The sequence below is a fragment of the Mastacembelus armatus genome, chromosome 10 (assembly GCF_900324485.2).
Source record: "Mastacembelus armatus chromosome 10, fMasArm1.2, whole genome shotgun sequence".
In the NCBI taxonomy this organism is placed as follows: domain Eukaryota; kingdom Metazoa; phylum Chordata; class Actinopteri; order Synbranchiformes; family Mastacembelidae; genus Mastacembelus; species Mastacembelus armatus.
The window spans coordinates 12,101,609-12,122,418 of NC_046642.1; the positions used below are offsets into that span (position 1 = coordinate 12,101,609).

Consider the following 20,810-nt stretch of genomic DNA (forward strand, 5'->3'; position numbering starts at 1 on the left):
ATAGTGAATTTAGATGCCCTGCTGCAGTACGTGTAATTGAAGCATCACCATCACTAATAAAGCGCGACCAATTTTTACAATGATGTCTGGCTAAGACGTACAGTGGCTCTTGTGTAAATATGTAACAGTAATTATCATCCTCATCATTATCAGGTAAACAAAAACAAGATTACAATACAATACAAGCTACTGGAATGCTAATAACATGGGCTGTAAGACAAATAAATAAAAGACATTATTTGTTGACTTAATAATGTTAATGCAACTAATACATGTTCATAAGTCCCTTTCTATCTCTCTCTCTGTCTGTATAGTGTAAAGTTACACTAATACCATTTTAAAAACAAATTAAACTCATTATTTCCAAACTAATGTTTGTAGAAATAATAAAAAAATGACTTTATTAGGCAAAAAACAAGATGTTACATCTTTAGTCTCAGAAAGATATCATTTATGACAAGAATCTTCACAATATTTTGTTAATATTTATAGGAATCTTAATTAACAAACAGGAATGTTTTGGTTCAGTCTTTTCCTTTTTCTTTTTCTTGAGTTGAACCCACTTCACAGTGATCTTGCTGTAACAGTATCAAACACTAATAGAAATACATTTAAAAACACATAAGAGGAACCGAGGGGTCTTCTTATGTTGCCGTTTCTGTCTGTGCCACCTTACGCACTGACGACGCACGTTTCTCCCGCACCGTCAGCGTGTCCACGCATTTAACGCGCGCGGTGTCATTCTTGAACACGCAGTCAGGTGTCGCGCTTCTATCACGCTACCGGCGACGCCCGCACGGATTTTTTTTCCCACGTCGAAACCATTTCTATTTATTTATTTAATTATTTTTTTTCTCTCTCTCGTGTGTATAAAATGTAAGAGAAGGAATGACGTTGCTCGTGCATTCTCTCGCGTGCGTGCGCGTGCGTGCGTATGTGTATGTGTGGGCGTGGAGGAAAATGTCAACGTGCGGCGCGCGGCGAGGAGGAGAAGCCTGGAGGGACTGAGCCGGGTCTGCAGCTACGGAGCTCAGCGTTAGTGGAAATCCAACTTGTGGTGGCTAATTGCTGGAGACTGTGGGAGGACTGAAGTTGCGCCTGGTCGCCGTTTGCATGGGGCGGTGAGTTACCCAGCCCTCCACACCGACGCACAGCCTCTCTTCCTGGATGTGAAGCGACTTAAGGCAGCGGCGCTTCAACCCCAGGCAGCTTGTCAGCACCGGACCTCCATTTCAGGTGAGTTTATTCGGTCTGACGGGATAGACAACTTCTGGCTGCGGTGCAGTAACGCACGCACACGGCCGACGTGGTCTCAACGCATCTGGGTTTTCGACTTTTGGTTCTAGTGAGTGTCATTAAGCCTCATATCGACCCACAGAGCTGTGTGAATTTTTGTGTTTAGGCTGCAGACTGCATCTTTGTGACGACTGCATTCTAACCGCAGAGGAAGTATGAAACCTGGTGACAGTGTTAAACCCAACAGGAGTGATAAATATTCCGATATTTTAGTGTCTTCCTCCTTTATCTGAGACGTTACGCGACCGAGGTCTCCTTTCCGTCCTACAGGGTAAACCAGGCCACTGGTGGAATATGGGCCACCACCACGTTAGTCTGCAGAGTAGTGGAAATGTGACATGACAGTGGTTCATGCAGAAACTTTAAGACATTAGACTGTTCAGCAACCTGAGTGCAAGGGCATCCGGACCTCTGCGTCCGGAGGATGCTGCAGCAGCCTCTGGATGTCGCCGTGGGGTGTGGTTGGCAAGCCGGACAGGCAGGCTGTCACCAGTGTGATAGCGCGCAGCAGCCCCCGGCAGCACTCTACCCTTTAATCTGCCATTTGACAGCTCATTAGAGAGCTGGCCACATCGCATTAAGCCATCCGATCTAGAGCACATATCCTTTTTACCGAAGCAGACCTCTGCCATGCGTGCACCCTAACCCGTCCGCTGTGCTCGCTTGCGGGGGACTCTGTCATAAGAGCTGTGCTGCTGTAGCAGGCAGCTCCGGAGGCTCGTAAATCTGCCCCGGTGGACAGCCAACATCTGTTACACACTCACTTGTGTTTGATCAGCCTGCTCATGGCATGCTGCAAAAAAACTGATGCATGCTTTGGTTCTCACTGTGTGTGTTGGAGAGTTCTCATAGTGGAGCAAAACTATAAATGTGATAAAAATACATGGTCACTGGGTCAGCTAATATTAATTTAAAGTTTGGCCTTTTCTTACCTTAGCTGAGCCTGCTCTCTTTGGTGTAACATTTACTAATGCTGACATTCAAACTTCGTGCCACTCTGTTTTCCTCCTCACCCCAGTTTCCTCCTCCTCCTTTGCCTGAATTTATCAGACTTATTCTTCCTTCATAATCCTGTCATACCCCTGCCTGACTGACTGGTATGAGGATAATCCGTGTGGGCTACACCCACAAGTGTATCCCTGTTGCTCTGCTTCACTACCTTATGGCCCTTCTGTGATGATTTATGAAGGTGGTTTGTCTTATATTTTGAATGCAGGGTGGTGAAACATAATAAAGGTCTGTATTGTACTGTGTATTAATCTTTATGTGTAAGCCAAAGGATAATCAGCAACCAGACTGATGTGCTATGACATTGTTATCTAAGCAGAGTCTATGACTGGTAACACACCTAGATGCACCTATCAGTCCAAATTCATGTGTTTGCATAGATGTACATGCACAGACTAAAGGCACAAAGTGCTTTCAGCAATGAATGACTAGAGTATCTAAACTAGGTGTTGCCCGTTAGCCTAAGCAATACAACTAGTCATTTGCAGAACTGACGGTGTGTGTGTGACACAAAGTGAAAGAGAGACTTGTTTGTTTGTTTGGGTTGACTAGTCATTGGGGTCAGTAACCTGTAGGCATTCTGCTGTCATAGTAGTTTTTAGGTCATACACTTCACTTTTGCATTTGGCTGGGTTACACAGCCTCTCAGTGGGATCTGTGCAGTGTCTCCAGTCTATCTAGAGGCTGCTGAGTGTGTGTGTGTGTGCGCGTGCGTGTGCAGGGATGTTTGGAGTGTGGCCAAAACCTGTTCTGACTGTCTACAGTGGGACGTTTTGTTTGCGTGTGGTCATATCTAATCCTATAAAGCAACAAATGGGCAGTATAAACAGGAGTATTATATCTTTGTGTCCACACCCTGTTGTTTCATTACTTGGACAGGGAAGTAAGCAGTCTATATTTGAGCTCTTATTTGCATGTCTTTTATGTATTTATTGGGCCTGCATGTCTCACATAAGACGAGTTAATGTTTGACACACTGTAGGCTACATGTGTGGTCTGTCTAGCCTTGAAGAGGTCCATCTGTAAGTGTGTTAAAAGCTTGTGTTCATTGCAGACGTTTGTCTACCCAATACTGTGTATTTTATTTATCCCTACAGTAGTAAATCCGCTAAAGAAATATTCATATTTGAGAGTATTACTGTATATTTTTATATAATATCCATGCAAACATAAAAGGTAAAAAATTACTATAGTAAATGTAAAATCCAATGTTTTCTAAATAGTTTTTTTTTTTACAATGAAAATTTTTGTAGTCAGTTAGTGACAATTGTAATATGCATTATGATTTTTGTGAAGTCTGTGTGTGCTTACAATGATGGAGATATGCCTCCGCAACACAGCCAATTAAAACAATGACATATTTCTCTGTGGACTTGGTTTTTCAGTGTTGTTGCACTAATGCTAATCCTTATTTCACCACCACTTAAATGGATGATTGAATTAACAGACTTGGAGGTATGACATATCAGATAGTCGCAGAGAAAACGACTGAAGTGTGTCACAAGTAAGTTGGTTTTCATAAGACGATACAAGCAGCTAGAACTGGAATGGTTAGTTGAAGGAGCAATCGACAAGAATAAAATACATTTATGACAACACATTAATCCCCCGTTTTACAGTAAGGAACATATCTCTGACTTTCTTTGTGTTTTAGATTCTTGAATAAAAAGGTTACTGAGAAATCATTATGTGCGTGTTTTACAAAGAGACAACAATCTGTAGATAAGGCTGATCAGTAATGACAATAGCCTAATAACGGCATCCTTGGCCTTTTAGAAAAAAAATGGAAAAAACCAGTTCTATTGGCAGGTCACTAAATTATGTTGTAAAATGACATAACAAATAATAAGAAGGTTTTAGGAACATTGCCTCCAAAAGTGCTTGACATTGTAATAGAAAATAGGTTTTATTGCCACCTGGTAGGTGGATATTTTTCTGTAAAAGCGTCTTGTTTCAACTGATCAAAGCAGTCTCCTACTGTAAAAATATGTCACTTCAGGCACCTGTTTTACAGTTCATGGCTGATTTTGATGACAAAAATAGTGATTTTTAAAGTAATAAATATACTTTTCACACTCTACATTTCATCATGTCCACTAAAATGTAAAATCAGGAACAGCCACTAACCAGTGTTCTGTTGTAACCCTATACAGGCCCATCCTTTCACTCAGAGTAAAGAATGAGGGATTTCCTGAGGCAGAAACTACATGTTTGTGACACTTTGTTCAGCCTGTTTTGAAAGGATTAAGATTACAACATCAGCCAGTGGCACATTGGCAACCCTGACTTTTTCAGTGCACCCCAAAGTCCCGGGTTTATTTCTCAAGAAACATTTAGTTTAAATGTACATACCTTGTTGGTAGCTGCAGAATTTCCCCATCACTTGTTTCTTCTGTCAGCTTATATATCTCTTGAACAGTGAAATGATTGATAGGAATATGGGATAGTATTGTAGTAAATGGTTAAAATGGTATGGTGAAAATTAGGCTGCTGAAAGAGTTGTTTGCCCTTTGAGACTATCCAGCAGAATATACTGTAAGCTAGACTCACTGTTTACCCTTGGAGTGGATGATGTAATTTAAGGTCTGTGACCTGTGCTGGCTTTTGTTTGCTTTTTGTTCTGCTTTACCTGAACATTAAAGGTGCTTGTTAGGTTCTCGGTGCCCATTTAACATTCCTGGCCTTCCATGAACCATAAACTTTCAGAAGTACCGTTTGACTATTAGTTTGGGAACATAGGGCTTCAGTCGTCTTTGTGGGAATTGATCATAGTTGATGGTATATTATGTTTCCTCCTCTATCCACATTCATCTCAGGCAAAATTTGGGTCTTTTTGCATGTGAAATGTATATTATTATACATTTAACTGAAAATATGTGAAGGCAAATGTGTAAATATGATGAGCACCAGATCACTATTTTACATCCAGATGTTGGCAGGATGAGCATCCACGCCTCCTTCCCCTATGAAGAAAAACCAGTGAACCCATCCATCATGCCTCTCAGCCATTTATGTTTGGTTACACCTGGTCTCTGATAATGGTATAGGCATGTATCAACATGCTCAAAAGAGTATACAGAAAACATTGGTGTTACTGTAAATAGTATAAGCAAAATTCAGTACTCATCCTCCTTTTGTTGACTAACTGTAAATGAATGCATGTTTGTTAATAATGGGTGTCATCTGTATCTGTTCCTATTTGTTCTGCTTAGGACTCTTTAAGATAATGTTTGCTTGTGTCAGTGTGTGAATGATCTGTCTCCCTCTCTCTGTTTCTGCCTCTGTGAACGAGTGAGAGCTCACTGAGTGTCTCTGCTCAGTAACATCACCATCCCAGTGGGGGTTAGGGATGTTAGAGAATGTCTTCTCTGCCTTTCTCTTAAATGCTTCATTCTTTCTCTCTTCCCTTTTCTCTCGCTTCCCCACTGCATTTGACTGTGCATGCTCTGTAAAAATCCATGTGGAAGAAAGCGCCTTTGCCCTAAAGCATCATGGCATTTCTGTCTCTCAGTCAACCTCAGCTCAGAGATGGAGGCCTGATAACAAAATCATGTGCGCATGTACGTGTTTTTCAAACATGGAGCCTCTATACTATGCAGTTGACTGTGTGTTTTTGTGAACCATAGCTTTGTGTGTTTCACATTGGCCATGAGACTCCTCCTTCCCATCATCCTTTGCTATGAGAGGAATAGAGTTTTTGAGAGCAACTGGGTTGCCTTGGTAACTATCGCTGCCATCTGTGTATGTTGTATGACTGTTTGGTAATGTGTGTAGAAGAAGATGGAAGCGCCCGTGGTCTTAATGCTTCAGCTCCCTGATCGTTGCATTATTTATTTAATAGTCAGCAGATAGACTGGGAGGTTACTGGGTTACAATTTGGAAGAGATTAGAAGAGTCCACTTTCAGATCAGTGAATGTGTGTCATTCTGACACATCTACAATACAACATGCCAAAAGATGCACCTACTAACACAACTGCAGCCTGCCTGAGTAAAAGGAGGAGGAGTAGAGATTAAAATAATCATTAATTTTAATCCTCTTGTATTTGCTGTGGTTTGTGTGGTTTAATTGGATGTCGCTCCTTAGCTCAGTTCATATCATTGCATATCAATGATATTGTTTTTACATGGACTCTTATAACCAGGAAAAGTGTGAGCAGCTACTTTCTGTCTGCATGGAAAGGGAAACATGAGAGAGAAAAATCTTCAACTACATTGATGGATAAAGTGCAGGGATCACATGGCAGACGAGATGCCTGCCGTCTACAGCCACTTGGACCATGGAGTCAAGACAAAATCAATCAGATCAGTCTATTTGAAACAGAAATTTAATTCATGTTCAGAAGGTGTAAAGACAAAAATGAGGTGGTAGAAGAGACTGATCAAAGAAGAGCAAAAAGTGAAGCCAAGATTTCTAGCTCACTTTTTCCAAGGAGGCTTCTCTTAAACTCCATTAGTGCAGGGGCTTCGTTTTCAGGGAATTTGCAGTTAAGAGATAAGGTTTAAATGAACTACAATAATCAGACTCTGCTTTTTGTCTTTATATTTCCAGGACATGAACAGAATATGGGATCTCTGAAAAGGTGGACTTATCAAACCTAAGGAGGAATTTGTTGTTTTCCACAAAGACAGAAGGGTTCAGTGAGATGTTACAGTCCAGGGACCATAACTGTGGTGGCCAGATACATTTTCATGCACTGTGCAGCTTGAAAGTACACCCTAGGGACCAGAATAGGATGATGATAAATGGCCTGTGTATTTATGTTATAAAGAAAAGGGTGACAGCGGGGAGTATAATTTTTAGCCACAAAATAGTCTGTTTTCCAGGCTGGAGTGCACTATGTGGCTTGTTTCAAAAGAGTGTTTTGCAAAACAGTTTTGTGTAGCCCAGGTTTTAATACTGACTCACAGTTTTGCCATCTTTTCTTTCCCCTTATGTTTGTCTCAGCCTCCTCTAGCAATGATGTAGACTTGACAACGACATGATGATGCAGGACCTTTCAGGGAGGAGCAGTAGCAACTGACTCTCTCCTCCGTTTTGCCACACCTGGCACTCAGGTGTGTCAGGTGTGCACCAGAGTGCTATGTCATCAACCACACCTCCGGTGGCACCACCCCTTAAGAAGGGAAGGAAGCCAGAGAAATCAGAGGTGATGGCTGACTCGGTGCAAGCTACCAACGAGGAGCTGAGGGGCAAACTCATGGACATCCAAGTTGAGATGCAGCAGGAAAGGAGCAAGGTAAGGGGAAAGATAAGAAGAGATGGAGAGCTTGTTTTAAAAAAAAACCAAAAAAAACCAAACTGTTGACAATGACCGTAAAGAGGTTAATTGAAGCATAAGACTAAGATTGTGCTTAGTTTTAAAGAATAATTTAGAAACTTACTTATTGATGCAGGTTTACATTTACACACATCTACATCAAACATCAACATCTGCAAAATTATCTGTAGTTACACCTAATATTCAGTGCATGCACATTTCTAAAGAATTAATATTTATAACAGGTGCTGTAATAACGGTGATTGTATTGTAGTATGCATGATTATGACTTGTCCAACTGTAATGGCATAATCTCTTGCGTTCCCAGGTATGTAAGCTCCGTGAGCGACTCCAGGAGCAGCGACAGGCTCGGGAACTTGAGCAGCACAAACATGCTGTTGCGCTCACTGACCTGCGAGCCAAACTCCATGAAGAAAAGTTACGTGAGATAGCGGCTGCCCGTGAGGCTCTGGCACGGCAGCATGAAGTCGAACTGGCCCGGGCCATCAAGATCCGTGATGTTGAGGTGCAGAGGCTGCAGGGGCTTGTAAATGCACTGAGAGATGGAGCAGCTGACAAACTCAAAAATGCCCTTCTTGGAGAGGCACGGGAGGAGGCCAGGAGAGCTTTTGATGGGGAAAGGCTAAAGCTACAGCAGGAGGTTTGTAGTAATGTAAATGGTTGACAGTAATGTCTTGATGTTACATCCTGTGGGTTAAACCAAATATTGCTTTTATGCCGAATATGTTATGCTCTGTTTTTCATAAAGTTGAGCTAAGCCAAAGATTCCTTAAACCTTTACTTCTTGTGAGTGCAGCACAGCTATTGGACACCGTTTCTAAAGCATTTCTATATTGGCATTGTGGTGGCTTTCTTGCTGTTTCTTTGTATTTAGACTGTTACTTCACAAAATAGGACAAATACTGAGGACTTGAATATATTCTGAGAGCGCTGTATGTAATTGTTAGAAAAACATTGTTGTTTTATGGAAAGTTGGCATCCTGAAACCATTATGTGAGCACACATGTGTATGCACTCTGTGTGTTTGTGTGTCTGCATTGAGTGTTGGTGTGGGACTATGTAAACCTTTGTAAATTTGCTGCTGAAAAACAGGAAGCAGGGTGGAAAAGACTCTTGCCAAGCTATTGTTTCACTGTAGCCTTTTCAGGCAAACAGGGCATCTGTTATTACAGCTGTTTAATGGGAAAGGATGGATGAGGAGAGGATGATGCGTGTAGAAATGTGTGAGTGTTGCTGCCTTCGTTGCTTTGGTTTTGTGTTTAATAATGTTGTCATGTGTGTATGTGGTCATTTAGATCCAGGAACAGAAGACAGCCAGGAAGCAGGCTGAGGAGGCACTGGCCAATGCTCTGCAAGCCGATAAAGCGAAAGCAGCAGATCTCCGCACAGCCTACCAGCAGCACCAGGATGAGGTGCACCGTATCAAACGGGACTGTGAGAAAGACATTCGCAGACTGGTGAGAGCACATGCTGCTGGGAAGACACTAAATAAATCTTATAAGATTGGAAGATAAAGACTAATATTATAATAATAATATTGCCTAAAAACACTCTTAATGGTGACACAATTGGTCCGAGATGTCTTTTATTTACTCATCTGATATTTCTCAAACTTTAAACATTTGACTACAGTCACACTCTTAAGTTATTATTTATAAGTCTTTAATACTGACAAATGAACTAATCTGCTTCATTGGGGCCACGTATTTGTCTTTTGATCAGATTTGATTGAGACAATGACACAGTGTCCATCAAAACAAACTTTCCTTAGTTAAACTATAAAACATGCGTCCATATTATATAAAATGAAACGACAGAGACAGAGCTTAAGCATATGTTGCTATTCCTCAGTGACTCCTTAGCAGCAGTTATTTTTACAATCCTTGTCTATTCTGACCATGTTGAATTATCCCCCACTGTTTTTCAGAGTCTGTTGTCATTCTGCTCAAATTCACTTCCAGCTCAGTGTTTATCACCCTGATATGACATGAAGGTTAGAGGGTAATTGCTGCACTACCTTAGCATAAATCACCATGTGGTGCTTATCTACAAAATAAAGTTTTTATACCTGCTACCGTTACTCATTAACCCTAATACATACAACAAAGCTACAATAATAGATCAACAGATTTATTGTTTGGAAAGGAATGTTTGAGCAAGAAGACAATATTTTTAGGTAGTGTTGAGAGAATAAAGCGTAGCTGCAAGAAATACCAGGGAGTAAAATAAATTAGCAAAGGAAGTAGAAGTTGACTTTATTTGTCAGATGTTGTGAGAATCCAGAGAAAGAACGAGGGTTCATGAATTAAATAGAGCTGGAAGCTAAAACACTGTGTTATTCTCTTTTTGGCATTAGCACATGTGACTTGTTAGACTAAAGGTGTGATCAGTGGTGTACCCGAGGTTGAGAACTGTATTATACCAACAGAAGAAATGAAACATCTCAGGAATGCCTGTACTGAATATTATAATTTGTTGTAAATAATTTCAGTACTATGGTGCGTTGTAACTGGGATATTGTATAATTGTCTTACTCAGTCATCATCTTTCCATCATTCTTATAGATGGATGAGTTAAAGGCAAAGGACCGAGTGGTGTGCGCCCTGGAGAGAGAGCTTGGGGTGCAGGCCGGCTATGCCCAGAAGCTTCAGCTGCAAAAGGAAGCCTTGGATGAACAGCTGGGCCAGGTACGAGAGGCTGAGAGACACAATCATGGCAGCCCAAAGAGAGAAGCTATGCCTGGGCTGGGGGACAACACAGATCTGCTTAACAACCAGGTATACACAGGCACAAAACGAATAAAAAAAAACCTAAACCACATCGCTGGATTTTGTGTTACATGTTTTAACACATGGTTGAATGTGATCATTTTCATTAAGCGAATCCAAACCAAGATTGTTTCTTGTTACGATTTTTGAAGGTTGGCAGGATTTTTCCTCTTTACAAGGAAAACGTCACATTGGATGGGTACAACAGTATTGCATATCAGTACATTCAGTCAAATATTTTTACATACAGCACATACATTGCTGGTAAATCTTGTGTATTACTGCAAGGTATACACAATAGCAATGTGAAATGTCATCTCATCTTTCATTCAGTCAACTCCTCTTTCCCATCCACCTCTGTTACCTGCCTGCATGCATGTTCTCCCTTTTTTAGTTTTTGTCTGCCTCCTCCTCTCCTGTCCCCCCTGCTCAACAGGAGGTAGAGGAACGTGACATGAGGAGGTTCCAGCTGAAGATTGCGGAGCTCCACTCAGTCATCAGGAAACTTGAGGACAGAAATGCTCTGCTGGCTGATGAGAGGAATGAACTAGTGAGGAACACACGTGCAGAAGTACATACATGCAGTGATTATAGGCATGCAAATACTCACACAAATATTGTATCTATATATACACATAAAAAAAACATTAACATAAGTGCCTATGAAACATGCCAATGAGTTGTGTATTAAAACATTTTATTTTCTACCTCTCCATCCTTGATGTTGCCTTTCATGCTGAAATGGCGAGCCATGACTTAAGGTTACTTTTGTCCCTCTCTGTTTCCTTCCTCTGTCTAGTTGAAGCGGGTGCGAGAAGCAGAGAGCCAAATGAAGCCCATGTTTGAGAAGAACAAGCGGCTGTCCAAGAAGAATGATGACCTCTTGCAAACTCTACAGCGCATGGAGGAGAAACTCAAGAACCTGAGCCGAGAGAATGCCGAGATGGTAAGAGGCATTTACTTCTGCTCTCTGTTTTCTGCCTCTTCTCAAAGTTCAAATACTGGTAAAGGAAGAGTGATTGTGTTACCTTACTTTGCTGTCACTTTCATCAAAAAGGATGCGGGACCTCTACTGGTGATTAGAGGAAAAGCATGAAATAATTCTCTCTGCAACCTTAGTTTTTCCTCTCTCGCTGCCTCCCTCAGAAGGAAAAGGCCTCCACCTCTCGGCCACCCTCACAGCAACAATCCATTCAACCACAGCTGAAGCGGCCAAGCTCCCTGACAGATCTAAGCCACGCCCACGAGGAGCAAGAAGTGGAGTTCCTCAAGCTGCAAGTTGCTGAACAGCGTGGGATCATTGATGAGCTCACGCAGGTCAGGATTTTGCTCAGACCACCAGGGTTAGATGCATTTTGTATTTGGTCATGAAATCAATAACTTCTAATTTTTTACTGTTTCCTTTAGACATGATTCTTAAATGATACCTCACATTTTTTCTTGACATTACATAATGTTACATGTTGTTTAGACAATATAAAGTTCTTTCCTACAGACATTTTACAGTTTGATGAATGTTCAGTAGATTTTCCAGAATACGTATTACATCACAATATAATATATGCAGTATGTCAGTATTTTATAAATTACATCTACAGTGATAATAAGATTTCCATCCGTATTTCTGCATTAGAGGAATAAGCTGCATATTTGCAGGAGCCTTAGTTGTGTATGGTGGAATGTATTATTGACTTAAGAAAATGTGACATCTTGTTTATTCAGCTTCGCCTGTTTTTACCCTCCCACACTTTGTTATACCTTCACAGCTCATCACAGTCTGTTAGTCCCTTTTTATGTGTAGCTTCATCCTACATGCTTTATTCCTATGATTGTATTGTTTGCAATCCACTATTACCACTTTGTCTAGGTAAACAGCACAGCTTGATTTTCATTTTCTTGTGTTGTCATTTTTTGTGTTGTCATTACTAGAAATAGGTTTTGAGATGTGAATCTGATGTGTTTGTCTTTAGGAACGTGATCGATTGGTGATGAGCAGAAAGAACAGGAGGAAACCTCTCAAAGTGTCAAAAGTAAGATTCCTTTTAAAAAAAACTCAGCGTGAGAGCAAGCTACTATCTTATCTGTGGTTGACTGATCCTTAAGTACTGTGTTTGGGTTTAATTGGGCTCAGGAGACCATAATGACAGTATCCCTCACAGCTGGGAGCATCACGCTAAGCGCACTGCATGAACCAAGCTGAATTTGTGCTCAGCCGTACGTGTCTTTGCTTATCTCTATGTGATTAAATAGTGGAAGGGGGTGATGCTATCTAATTTGGTGGCGTGATTGTGTTTGGAAAAAAATAATTGATGTAATGCGCATGTGTGTGCACGCGTACGCATCCACACACATGCACGTTTGAGTGTGCATCTTTGGGTTATTACATCAGGGGACCTTTTAGAGTCTATATTGTTGCTAGGAGGAGAAGGAGGAGCCTGTACATGCAAGACATGCAATTTTTTTCCGCCGTTCTCCTGCTGGAGCCAGTTTGTCACCTTGGCGAGGTCGACACAGCGTTGGGCACAAAAGCTGTAACTTCTGGGATTGCACCTGGAAATTTGTCTCTTTTTTAGGATTTATTGCAGAAACAGATTATATAATCTAGAAGACAAGACCTTTTGCTTTTTCTGTTGGAGTAGATTGATTGTTACCAGACACCTTTGTTGGCTCCTTTTCCATTTTGTGTGGGAGTGCAACAGAAAGCAGTTGTGCTTTTGTATAGATCAGCTGATGTAGTCAGAAGTCGGAGTAGAAAGATTCTTCCTAGTTTAGTGTGGGTGTTTTTGGTGTCGTAGCAAAATGACAGAATACATCCTTCTTATCCTCTACTTGTCTTCCTTCATTTGCCTGTGTGCCCTGGTCTGCCTCTACTTCTCGGGTTGCCAGGAGATGACTTATAAACATGATGGTAAGGACTCAGTGGGGGTTTGGACAAGTTAATGTCATGAAAGTACAGAAACATGTACAGACTTGATCTGATATAATCTGATTTGCTCAAACTGATATTAACAACAGTGACTAGTTTTGACAAGTTTTAGACAAAATGTTGGTAAATGGAAAGAACAATCTATTTTGAAAAGGTAACCACACATGTAGCATTTAGGGGGATGTTGCATTCAAATTGAAGTATTCTACCATGAGTCAGGTGTTATATAAGTTCCACTGTGTTCCAAAAATGCAAGCTGGCTTTCTTTAGAATCAGCGACATCAGACGTATTTTGGGTGTGGGTGTGATTTACCACTGTGTAACAGTCTCTACCGCTTCTGCTGTCTGCAGAGGCATGTTGTGGAGACGTATTTTGGATTTGATGAGGAGTCAATAGACTCCGAGACCTCCTCCCTCACCTCTTATAACACTGACCTCACTGACCGCACACCTGCAACTCCAGAGGAGGATTTGGAAGAGGTAAGAAATTCACTTATCTGTAGTGACAGAAGATACACCATATATTGCTTCAACACCAATATTTATGCACTGGATGAATAGTGAAATGACTGACAGGACAGTCAGCGCACATTGTTAGAAATAATTGACTGAATATGAAATGGGTTTACAAATAAATTAAAGGTTTGTGTGCCTTCCATTAATCACAGAGTGTTTCCCGTGAGGAGTCAGAGTTTCGTTTCCGTCAGCTCACCAGAGAGTACCAAGCACTTCAACGGGCCTACGCCCTCCTGCAAGAGCAGACTGGAGGCTCTCTGGATGCTGAGAGGGAAGCCAGGGTTTGTATCACTTTTAGTCCCTATATGGCCTGTATCATTGCTCCAGCAGCTCCCAACCTTATTGTCTTTACAACTTTGCAACAAACCACACCTACATGTAACATAGGAATTAAGACAAAGTCCATATCTAAGAGTCTTGGAGTTTACAGTTCACCTGTTTACCAGTAGTACCTGGTAAAGTTTTCAGACTCTGTTTTCATCTATTGTCTGGCTGATATTAATCCTGGTCCCTGATGGCTGATCTCCCTCCCACAGACACGTGAGCAGCTGCAGTCAGAGCTCAGCAGCTGCCAGGCAAAGATTGTGGACCTGGAGAAGGCCCTGGCTGAGAGGGGACAGGTAACAAAGACAAGGGAAGGGGACAGGAACTCTCTGGTCCTGCTCTCACTGGCCCTCCTGCATGTCTGTCTGGCTGCTATGCTCCTGGTCTGGCGCTTTGCTGACCAGGTCTGCCGCAGAATCCTGTGACATCACATTCCTGCACAGCTCTGTGCTTGCATGCTCTGCCTTACCCTCTGTCCTTCCTGTTGTTGGATGTGTTTCTCGTCAGGTCTTTCTTTGTTGTCAGCCTCGAAGAGGAGGCTTAAACCACTTTCAGCTATGGATAGATTAATATTGGTCCAATAATTTCTCATCTGAATATGAAAACACAGAGTTTATGTTAACTTAAGTGGTTTGAGAACTCAGCCAAACCAATGCATGTGTAGATAATAAGAAACAAAGTATATTGAAAGAAAAGCTGACAATGCATAGTAACGGCACCTCATAATTTCCTCATTTATTTGTGTTAGTGTATGTGTACTGCATGTTGCCTGTGGCTCGATCCTGCTCTTAATTATGGCTGACGTCCTGCACCTGAAACTGCATTCTGGTCCTCCTGTTACTGTGAACACTTGATGACTGTGAATTCAGATCCTTTGCCTCTGTTATCTCAGGAGTCGGCCTTATTTCTCTGATCAATAAACTTGTGTTACCGCCACTCTGTTCCTGTCTGTGTCTGTTGCATTTGCATGTGACATTTGGAAACACAGTACACAGTCCTCATGTGTGACCCGAAGGTTTAGTGGTGGCTGATCGTGTTTCTGACAGCTGTTTAACATTAGGCCATGTTGTCAGGGATGGTCTCTTTCCTCTGGTTCCTACCAATGTTGTTTCCTGCTGATGTTGTGTTTGGTTGTTATGGCAGGACTCAAAGTGGGTAGAGGAGAAGCAGTACTTGCTCAGGGCCAACCAGGAACTCCACGAGAAGGTAGATTCTATTACCCTGTACTCACTTTTTATGCATAACTTTATTGGCAATGCAGTCACTGTATCAGTATATTGTATGGCACAGTAGGCAGAGTAGCATCATTCTAGACTTAACTTTGCTTAAATACAGCTGTTTGTTTATTTGTAGAATACATTTCATACAGAAAAGCAATTCACTGTGCTTTTAGTAGTCAACATTAAATATAAGCTTTGTATGGCATTTCAAATTCCATTTAAGATGTAAGAAGCCAGTTTAAATGAAATTTTAAAAAATAGTAACAAAATCAGTGAAGATATAAGTGCAAGGTGGAAAACTGAGTGCTGGAGGTTCAGTAAGAAATAGTATGAACACGGAAGGTTTTACTCTGGATTTGAAATAGTGAAAGTTGGAGCAAGTCTGCCCCAGCTATAAAACATAAAAAATTCTAATTGTTACAGGGAGTTCATTATTATATTCATAATGCCTCATAAATGATGCTACACCATTATACTTATGTAACAAATGTGTGTATGCGTGCGCATGTGCGTGCATGTGTGTGTAGATATGTGCATTGCAGCAGGCGGAATCACGGCTGCAGGCTGAGGTTCAGGACGCTCGGGACCAAAATGAGCTGCTGGAATTCAGGGTGCTGGAACTGGAAGTAAGAGAGTGTACCAACATAAAACTGTCACCAGGAAATGACAACAGCAATCTCAGCTCCAGACTCAAGACCTATATACAGTGACTCACCAGACAGACACACATACTGTTTACTTATACACACTTGAGTCCTCCTCTGTGTTTCCTTGTTTTGCATGGCAGCTGTGTGAACAATCCCTTCCATTGAACTGGTATATTTTTTTTTTTACGAAAAATGTTCTGTTTAAGATGGATATAATTTTTAATTGAATAAAAATGTATTTAAGTTCATTCATTCCCATGTTTGTTCATTTTGTCCAATTTTTCCTTGCACGTCCTACATTTTGTTTGTTTTGTATGGTGACACATGAGGTTAAAGGACAATTAAAGAGAGCATAATGGCATATTGTAATTTGAGAATTTCTATTATTCAATTACTTTTATCTCTACTATTTAAGCTTTTTATATTCTGGAGAAAGTATCCAAAAACATTTATGCAGTTTGAAATGTGTTACTGTGTACTAATACTGTTTAGAATTTAAATAATAGCATCATGGTTCCTCATAGTCATGTGATATTCATTGATTTTACTGTTCTGATCACTCAGTTAACAGTCGGATCTAAATGTGGACAGTTTTGAGTTTCAGCATGCGTTTTCACTCTCCCTGTTGGTTTGGTCTGGTTTTTCTGTTCAAACCTATGGGTTTCCACCTCCATTAGTTTGGCAGATCTTACCCATGTTTTCCGTATCGTGTAAGTACATCCCCCATTTACTCCCATCTCACTTTGTGTGAACGTCATTTACATTCAGTATCTGTCATTCATGTTTATGTCTCGGTGCTCACCACCACTAGTACACGATGATAAACTTTTACATTACTGTATGTCAGATGATGCTTTCAGATATCTGTATGTGAGTTGTAACAAAATGTTCTCCCTTTAGGAGAGGGAGCGCAGATCTCCTGCTCTCAGTCTCCACATGTCAGCATTCCCTGAGAACAGCAGCAGTGCCCTGCAGATATACTGCCACCAGGAGGGAGTCAAGGTAAAAACACAATAACAAACCCAGACATTTTTCCTTTAAGGAGCTTTCATACACACACTCAATGTGACATCAGAATTTTGATGTCTGTGCAGGATGTAATTATTCCTGAGCTGATGAAGAAACTGGATATCCTGGGGGATAACGGGGTGAGTTACATCACAATGTTAGAATACAATGCCTACTGGAACATACATTTTTGATCTCAGGTTCTTGTAATTTTTGATAACCCTTTCTGTCTGCTGTAATTTCTGTAGAATCTCCGAAATGAGGAGCAGGTAGCTGTGATCCAGGCAGGGACGGTGATCTCTCTGTGTGAAAAGGTCAGTGGAAGGCCTCTTAGATATCTACTTTTACTGACATGCAGTGGGTGCACACTGAAATCCTTTAGCTCTACATTTCTGTCATTTTCTAAAAGTGCACTTATCCCTCATCTTTCCTATTTTGTTCCAATCCTCATACTACAGTGGTTGAAGCAAATAAATAACACAGAGGCCGCTCTTACACAGAAGATGATTGACCTGGAAAATGACAAGGTGAAAAATGAATTTACTATTAGTGCACACAGTCTTCAAATATATGAACTATCTTAAGTGGTATCAGATGCAGATATCATTGATTTTCAAAGTTATGAAAACAAAACAAATTTGGCATCTGCTAATTTTTTCTGCTGCCTTCATGTCGAAATCCCCATTCAGACTGTAAAATGTAGCTCTCACTGTTTTCAGAGTACTCTGCCTTTCAGTTATATTACACTATGTCACATCTTGTTGCAGGAGCTGTTCAGTAAGCAGAAAGGATTCTTGGAGGAGGAGTTGGACTATAGGAAGCAGGCCTTGGACCAGGCCTACATGGTACAGCCCCTGGAGCCGCTAGCAGTCCCTGTTCAGATTAAAGATTGCCTCCCTAATAGACAAACTTCACCTAAATTTTTATTTATTCCACCATTGATGAGGTTGTCTACCAGGCATTATTTCTCAAGATATTATGATTTAGGAATGCAGGGGTGCAACATTGTCATTTCTGCATGACACATATACATTTGAGAGCCCATTAAACATCATGAATGCTCCGTGAAGGTAAATTTTGTCACAATGTGTCGGGATACTGCATCTTTTATCAATGAAGTCTAAATTGTGTAAACCATCAGGGGTATTTTGGCTTCTTGTTTATTGCCCTGATTCTTTTTTTCTATCTTCCTAGAAGGCCAAATACTTAATTATTTTCTCTTAAAGTAATAGAAAGATATTATTCCTTTATGAATGTACTGTGTACACTAACTTGTTTGAAGTGGACACCTAGTGAAGCTGAGGAAAAATTCTAGACAGAATGAGTTTAATACAATTTTACAGTTCGTTAGCACCAAATACTTTGGCTATAACCAAGTAACAGAAGTGAAAACTCGATATAATTGTAACACTTTAATTTGTTCACTTTTAGTGTTGATTTATGTTTATGGTTCCACTTTATATTGTGTTGGTGAAGCCTGGTTTTTACATGGTGACTTTGCTTGAGTCAGGGAGCTGTGAAATCTACCGTACCTCGTAGAAACTGAGACCAAAAACACAGTTTGTGTTCTGAGCATGACATTACCATGTGAAAGTCAAGTCTAAATAAGCCCCAATATAAAGTGAAACAGTGTTCCCCGTATCTGCCATGGTCACAGTGGTGTGTGTATGTGTGTGTGTGTTGTGTTTGTCTGTCTGTGTGAGTTCCTCCATGGGTGTGCTTGTGCATGCCTGTGTGTTTCTGCATGTGCATGTGCATGTCTGTGTGTGTTTGTGTACCTCTGTGTGTATGTGGGTGGCTGTGCAGAGGATCGAGGAGCTGGAGGCCACGCTGTATAGCGCTCTGCAGCAGGAGCAGCCAGCATGCCGGGCGGTGGCTGAGTCGCTGACAGACAGGCAGAGGGAGGAGCTGAGGCTAGCTGTGGACAAGCTGCGGCGTCAGATTCTCCGGCAGAGCCGGCAGTATGACAGTCAGATCTTACAGGAGCGCATGGAGCTCCTACAGCAGGCCCAGCAGGTAAGGCTTATAATGAATCCAGTCAGGTTACTGAATCCTGCCCACCCTCAGTCTGACCCCTGGTACCTGTCTGAATTGTCTGACCCCACCAGACCTCTGGTGTTACGAAAAAGATGCAGTATCCCTGTGTGTGTTACCTGTAGCTCAACCTGTAAGTGCATATATACAAGTGGAGAGAGAATGAGTTTGTGGCTGCGTGTGTGTCGGTGTGTAAATATCACTGTGATCTGAATAACTCCCACACCTTGACTATCCCTCCACTCTGCAGCCCTCACAGTAATTTTACACCCTTGGCTTGTTTTCATTGACTACATCAACAACCACAGCACCTCAAGCTTCACTGAGCTTCAGTTAAGCTCTAACTTACTAACTATCACTTCTAACCAGAGAACACTTATTACCGCACATTATTAATCGGCTACTCATTAAGTGCAAACTAACCAAAGATACATTTAAAGTTACTAATGGTGAAGATAAAGGACTGTATTTGTATAGCTAATCTGCTGTTTATGCCAGAAATCAAGATTTAAGTGAACCACTTTAATATTTATTAGGCCTCACGTGATTTATCTAAGAATTAAAATTTCTGAAATTCTGCATCTTCTCACTTTAAAATCCACTAAAAATAGTTTCTCATTCATTTAGTTGGGCTTTTATTTAAACACTTCCCCAGTTTGCTGTAATTCTTTTGCTATTTTAATAATTGATCAGTGTACAAGTTTAGCCTTAGCCAAAGGCCAGTTTTAGATGCACATGAATAAATCTGTGTACATAATATGTCTTATTGTGTTTGCATATGAATGTGTATGTTTCATTGTTTTTGTAGGCAACAGCAGAGCTGTTTTAAGATAATGTGTTAGTAGGATGAAAGAATAGTGTGAATAGTGAATAGTGAACAAGCTGCTCAGATTTAAAAAGTCTTAAAGATGCAGTCCCCTACTCCGTTGGTTGCCATGGCAGCTCATTCCTACAGCTACCATAGAGACAGGGGGGTGATGGGAAAGAGTATATACAGTAATAGTCGTCTTGGCGTTTTAGTAACTGTTTAACAACAGTTTTGCACATATAAAGGAATGATTGTGACCAGATGTTTTGACTTTTATATTTTATAACATTTTGACCACCTAACCACTTCTGTCTTACCTTGCAGAGAATTAGAGAGTTGGAGGACAGGATTGACTTGCAAAAGAGACAAATAAAGGAAATAGAGGAAAAGGTACATATTCAAGTGTTATATATTTTATTTTTATTATAAAGCCTTTTGATATGGCTATAAGAAGAAATGTGAGCCATCACCTGACCTGGCAAAGATAGGCAAGAGTACTTCTGTGTACTGGTGCTGTGAATTGTTTTATAAACTTTAACACCCTTTTTTCCCCCCTCTCCCTTTTTTCACCTGCTGATCAAACCCCTCTGTTCCTTTAGTTTTTGTTCCTCTTTTTGTTTTTCTCTTTAGCATTTATTCTTTGGCCTTAATGAAAGTGACCATGAACCCACATCAGGTACGAAATGTATTTATTGTATTATATCAGTGTTTAGCATAATAATATATAAATAATGTTAAAGGGGTAATGTTTTTCTTTTTCTCAGGTGTCAATGTGCTGCGGAGGCAAGGATGGATGAAACAAAATCTAATTGTTTTTTATGCATTTGTAGACAGCTCACGAAAACCCTATGGCCTTTTTGATAAATGTGCACTTTTGCAGAAGACCCTTACTGGAATGCAAACATGTTTGAAAATGTAATTAATAACTATATATATATATACATATATATATATATATATATATGAATTTAAAG

The 20,810-nt window shown here is 40.7% G+C and overlaps 1 protein-coding gene across 1 annotated transcript; it reads left to right on the forward strand.

The window, feature by feature from the left end:
• Positions 1 to 841: 841 nt before the first annotated feature.
• jakmip1 (janus kinase and microtubule interacting protein 1) lies at positions 842 to 20,733 on the forward strand. The gene is made up of 23 exons (XM_026329966.1): positions 842 to 1,236; positions 7,252 to 7,543; positions 7,893 to 8,225; positions 8,881 to 9,042; positions 10,150 to 10,362; positions 10,790 to 10,903; positions 11,153 to 11,299; positions 11,500 to 11,670; positions 12,324 to 12,383; positions 13,631 to 13,759; positions 13,948 to 14,076; positions 14,332 to 14,415; positions 15,263 to 15,325; positions 15,867 to 15,965; positions 16,887 to 16,988; positions 17,081 to 17,134; positions 17,243 to 17,308; positions 17,453 to 17,521; positions 17,762 to 17,839; positions 18,801 to 19,010; positions 20,161 to 20,226; positions 20,436 to 20,512; positions 20,601 to 20,733. Exons 2-22 carry the CDS (start codon positions 7,388 to 7,390, stop codon positions 20,484 to 20,486), a joined length of 2,556 nt encoding a protein of 851 aa, XP_026185751.1. The 5' UTR covers positions 842 to 1,236; positions 7,252 to 7,387; the 3' UTR covers positions 20,487 to 20,512; positions 20,601 to 20,733.
• The last annotated feature ends 77 nt before the right edge of the window (positions 20,734 to 20,810 follow it).